We start from the raw sequence: 5829 nt of genomic DNA, 5'->3' as shown, positions 1-5829 counted from the left end.
ATATATATATATATATATATATATATATATATATATTTTTTTTTTCCAATTTAAATTATAGTATCTACAACATTATATATTATATCTTTATATATGTATATTGTACTTCAATAAAACTGGAGGCATCCATCTTGCTCAACACGTTGTGCTTAGATTCAGCGTACTTTCAGTTCGCTGAAAAACATAGCGACTGCTGAGTAAACATATTGCGCCGCTGAATGCATTAAGTACCGTTCAGCAGAAAATCATAAAACAGTTGTGCAACCATTGTGTCCTGATGAACGCAGCCATTGACTAAATTTACACGTCAGCTTAAAATCGGTTTAGTAACAACCGTATTTAGTAAACTCTCGCATCCGATTGGTATATTCTTTTAGATCTAGAAATATATTCCAATCGGATTCAAGAGTTCATTAACTACGGTAGTTACTAAACCGGTTTTAAGCTGTGTAAACTTAATCTATAACGTATATACATAAACATTCTGCATTCTGTCTACAAAATGAAGCCAGAAGTTGACAATTTAAAACAGAGTGAGAAAGATGACTTGTCCCTAGTGCTTTCTCACTTTATCTTATTGACTGTTAAGAAAGAGAGTCCGTTTAACACTACAAATACTTTAAAACGTTAAATAAAGCAATATGATTGATCCATTCATCGCTCTGAAACACTTACAGCACTAAATGGAACTATTTACAGCACTAAACCTTATCCAAGAACTGTATCCCATTATAGCAACCTAACCTTTTTCTTATTTCACAGTGAAATGAGAACAGGATAAGAGCAATTGCTGTGATTATTTATACACAGTATAAGTTATAAATATCAATTTTATATCGAGATAAGTGAACGATTTTATTTTTGATACAGTTTTATTTTTTTAATTCTGCACTGCATTATATATAACACTTGACAGCGACCATATTCTTTCTATACGATAGAATGAGAAAGCCTAGGGGCAAATCAACTTTCTTACTGTTTTAAACTGCCAACTTCCGGCTTCACTCGCTACTACAGCAGAAATATACTTGGTCTATGTATACACATCATTAAACTGAATAGAAAGTTACTAGTTGATATTAAACGATTGACCGATATAAATTAAACCAATCAAAAACATTAACATTCATCATGATCTTGACGAAATTATATCCGAATCTTTGAACACTTAATATAGAATGTAACGCGAAACAATGGCAAAGGATATAGATAGTGTCTTCTAGATCGTCGAGATCCCATTCGATGGAGCGCAACGCTTTTCGTAGTTCAGTAGTGGTCCAATCGAGCTCGTCTCGTGAGATCGGTGCAGCAACAGCTGCCGCAGAAATTCCACCGCTCACCGGTGCGTTTGGCGACGCGATCGCGACATCTTGCAATTCATTCCAGCGCCCATACAAGCCGCGATTCTTGTTCAACGCCTTACACACCTCGCTGAAAAAAACAATTTACATATTCGCGTGTAATCGACTAAGCCGCTGTCATACATGCATTCGGGATTTATCCACGCCAATTGCAATAAACGCGTACAAGATTGATCGAGTTCGAATTCAAATTTAAATTTTCATTTATAATATACTTCGATGACATATGCATACGTAACTAATGAAGTAAGCTGCAGACTAAAGTTGTGTTCCAAAATTCACTGCTATCATTGAAAAGCTATAGTTTATGTTACATATGTTATAGAATTTCAGCAGTATCAGTAATTTGAAATATAGCATAATATTCAAAGATCCAAATTCAAAATTCGATTCATATCAGATATTTCGTCTGTGACATACTTTGCTTGCAATTCGGAATGTTATTTTTATTTACATTTCCTACACTCTCCTTGACTCTCTTTTTTCATTTCCAAATATCTCGTATATTGTTTTATGTGTAAATTATGCAACTGAGAATAACTCTCGTTTTGTTTTAAAATAAAGATAACTGATACGATGAAAAAGTATATTTTCTCAAAATTTGTTTTTCTATCGTTTTCCTGTAATTTGCTCTTAATATTTACAAAAAGAGAAATTGGCAGGCGATAGTTGAACGAATCCGTGATTAATCATTAATTTAGTTCAATGACACGGAAATTCGTAGCGTCTAGATAATCTCCGATTCAGGTGAAGTCAATCACGAGTTCCTTGTTTCATCGAACTGCTTGGAACATCAGATATCTCAGATGTGTAACATCGTGCAATACACGTTTATCGGGATATTACATAGGGTTCGTCGCGTACTTTGTCGTGTAGAAACGGATAAAATTTTGCTAAAACAATATATTAGAGCGAGATAATTGGCACGTCAAAAGGTATTCCTGCGACGCGATAACGTATGAATCAATCGTATCAATTCTCAATATGATATCAAATCTAATCTTCTTGATATCACATAGCTCCGATAGCTTTTATCTGCTGTCCGTTCTTTATCAGCATGTTGCGTTTAGCGTACACCATTACACTCACACCATTACGCGTGCACCATTGCACTCACACTCATCAGTCCCAAAAAATCTCTATGACATTATACGCGAGGGATCCACACGCACGCACGCACACATCCACGCGAAACACACTACGGAATTGTCGCTTCACTCGGATCTTGAACAAAATCGATCGTGGGTGAAATTGCTCGCGGCTACACTTACTCTTTGACGACAAAGAACGGATTCTCCAGCGTCATTCCTCGCGTCGTGTCTTCTTTGAATTCAAAGCCTGGGCGGCCTGTCTCGCCGCAGCGGCGGCCACACGGCACCCACCGTTAGAGCGCGATCGCGCAACCGCTCACTCATCGGTGAGGAATATTCCGAGCGCGCCCGAAAGCCGACCGTTCCTTAGTACATAGACAATAGTCGCGCGCACCCGTGTCCACTGTGCATAGGTTACCAGCTACAATGGCAGGAGACGATCGAACGTGTGTTATCGATAGGGATTCGGTACGACACCGCACCTCGTCACGTCTCGTATCAGTTCGTCTTGCCTTACTTCGTAGTGTCGTGACGTCCGTTCACGTCTGCTCCGGTTGGCACCACGAACGACTATTTATTCGATTTTCACGGTCGTGCGCGCCCTGACGCGATGCGACGCGACGCCGCGCGACGACGCTCGCGTCGACGGCCGTAATATTATTGATTCACATCGGCCATAATCCATCGCCGTAGACGCGAAAACAATACATAGAGTGGAATCTTAAGTCAACTGTAGAGTTCCTCTAGAGGTTTATTCGCGTCGTATGCCCCAATGTGCTCCTACTCTCTCCAACGCACTCTGATTGGTCAGCGTGGTGACGAGCACAAATTGTGCTCTATGTAATATAAGGAGAAATAAAATCGCGTAACAAGCGCGGAAAAATCCATTGTCACAAGTTATCACAAGTTGTTCAACCTTACCGCCGTTACATTAAGACGTATTCAAACACGTTTGGACCTGATATTTTTTTGGAATTCATACCTTGGTACCTTGGGGTGCGTTCAGATTTCCTACCCGGGTGCATTCTATTACTAGAAACACTATAGTATATGTTAGATATATTATAGCACTTTTAGTATTAGAATGCACCCGGGTAGGAAATCTGAACGCAGCCTTGGATGAAAAGACAATAGAGAAAAGTTTTGGGCCTTCCGCTTTTCCGCTTTTTCAACGTACGGAGAGAAATGATTCAATTCGCGGAACGCGGAAATCTAGTAAGATTTTGTCTCTGCGTTTCCGCGTTTCCGCGCTTCATGTAATGGCACCCTTATATTTAAGATCATCTTAAGTCTGTCTTAAGATGTCATGAACTTACCACAGAGCCGTATTCGCATCTTAAGACATTACTTAAGACGGTTTGAAATAAGATTCGACTATGAATACCGGTCAAAGTCTCTATAAAAAGTCTGGACAATGTCTAATTTTGAAAATGATGTCGATGGTAAGCTATAATGGCTCCTGCACTCAGGACGAGGTAATGCTTGCCGCGCGGCGGAAGTCCATGCGACAGCCAATCAATATGTTGTTTTTCCGTAAGAGCTAGAAGGTTATTACAGAAACCAGCATATTGATTGACTGTCACGCGAATTTCTGCCGCGCGGCAAGGATTACCGCGTTCTGTGTGCAGGAGCCATATAGGTGTTTACGACAATAAGTTTGTCGAGTTATTTGTACTTTTCACACTTTTACACCTAATGCCCGTTGCACACTAATGCACCCTAACAACACAAATTTTCCAAAATACATTCTGAAGATGTTTTCAGGACGGAGGGACGTCATCAAAATATTCTTAGGACGTCCTTCGAAGGTGTGAATTGTCTGAAAATAGCAAATATCTAATAAGTTTATTCACATTAGTTGAACTTTTTACACTTTCACACTTAGTGCACATTAATTCTTTATGGCTCCTGCACACAGGACGCGGTAATGCTTACTGCGCGGCGAAAGTCCATGCGACAGCCAATCAATATATTGTTTTTCCGTAAGAGCTAGAAGGTTATTACAGAAACCAGCATATTGATTGGCTGCCACGCGAATTTCTGCCGCGCGGCAAGCATTACCGCGTCCTGTGTGCAGGAGCCATTACTGCTCTAATTTTGCGGAAAGTATAAAGATAGTCGCGGATAATCTCAACATATCTTACATATCTCATTTGCTTCTTATACATTTATTATATATATTTTTTTCGACATTCTTTATTATTTCGTTTAGAAATGATGAGTGGAGGAATCGTAAGTAATAAGATATTAATATTTTGATAACTGTAATAGTTTACATCGGCCGGTCAAATACATACGAATTACGATGGCCTGGCTTACGTCGTGCACTTGATGCGCGTACTAAATAGTAAGTTTCTATTAGATAATCTTAATATCAACAATATATATTAATATATATAAACAACAGTATAATAAGCTCGTATAATATTCATCAACAAAACGTATTGCATTGATAGAATATGTCGCTATTGATATGCATTGTCGGGAGCGGTGCACTTGGACACGGTGCATTTGAACACAGCCAATCACAGCACCGTATGATTAGAGACATTTGTAGGGTCCCTTGGAACAGCGACTTGTGATTGGACTGTGTCCAATTGCCCCGTGTCCAACTGATATACACCCTGCATTGTCGATATTAAGATTATCTAATAGAAAGTTACTATTTAGTACGCGTATCAAGTGCACGATGTAAACCAGGCCATCGTGATTCGTATGTATTTGACCGGAAAAAAACTCCGGTTGGAAAACTATTCTTTTAAATCGTTTGTATTTCGTATAAAGAGTTTTGAAGTGCAATTGGAAAGATTTGTGAGTCATTCTATTACTTGTAATTAATTGTCCTTTTTTGCACCATATATTTAGCCGGAAATAATGACCGGATGTAAATTAAAGAAAGGTTCGGTATGGTATTATTTGTATTTCGTATGAAAAGTTATAAAGTATCATTAAAAAGGTTTGTGAGTCATCCAGATAATTTTAATTAAATATTAAAAAATCATATATTTGACCGAAATATCGATCTCAAGCGCTTCTGTGGAAGTACCGTCAGGCACGATCGATGTACTATCTAGTATTTCAATACTCATGGTTTATTTTTGGGTAATTATGTATAATAAGGTCTTTTTCGAATTTTGATATTTTTTTGCAGCTTTTTTAGTAAAAATATTTATTTTGACTCCAATATTGATAATCAATCGGGGATATCCGAAAAATATGCAAGTTATATATTGTTTTATTTTTTTTCACTTGTCGAACGTTGCTGCTTTCCCACAATTTAAACAAGTTACTGATCTTTTAACCACATTATGTAACTGCAATATTGAACGACTAGCGGAAGGCTGCGCCCCCCTTTTTTTTTTTTTTTTTTTTTTTTA

The 5829-nt window shown here is 38.1% G+C and overlaps 1 protein-coding gene across 2 annotated transcripts in view; it reads right to left on the bottom strand.

The window, feature by feature from the left end:
* The window catches only part of LOC116849877 (syntaxin-6), a 22421-nt gene extending 19304 nt beyond the window's left edge, over window positions 1–3117 (bottom strand). For both annotated transcript variants that reach the window (XM_032827495.1, XM_032827494.1), the window contains exons 1-2: window positions 2633–3117; window positions 1208–1431 (exon numbers count right to left, since the gene is read on the bottom strand). In XM_032827495.1, coding sequence (XP_032683386.1) covers window positions 1208–1431; window positions 2633–2667 — 259 coding nt within the window. In that variant the 5' untranslated portion in view covers window positions 2668–3117. The remainder of the gene's footprint in view (window positions 1–1207; window positions 1432–2632) is intronic.
* Between the last annotated feature and the right edge of the window lie 2712 nt (window positions 3118–5829).

The sequence above is a fragment of the Odontomachus brunneus genome, unplaced genomic scaffold (assembly GCF_010583005.1).
Source record: "Odontomachus brunneus isolate Ranch 3 - 2012 unplaced genomic scaffold, Obru_v1 Obru_scaffold_127, whole genome shotgun sequence".
NCBI lineage: Eukaryota > Metazoa > Arthropoda > Insecta > Hymenoptera > Formicidae > Odontomachus > Odontomachus brunneus.
The sequence above is the reverse complement of the archived record's forward strand: the minus strand, read 5'-3'. Positions and strand labels throughout refer to the sequence as shown.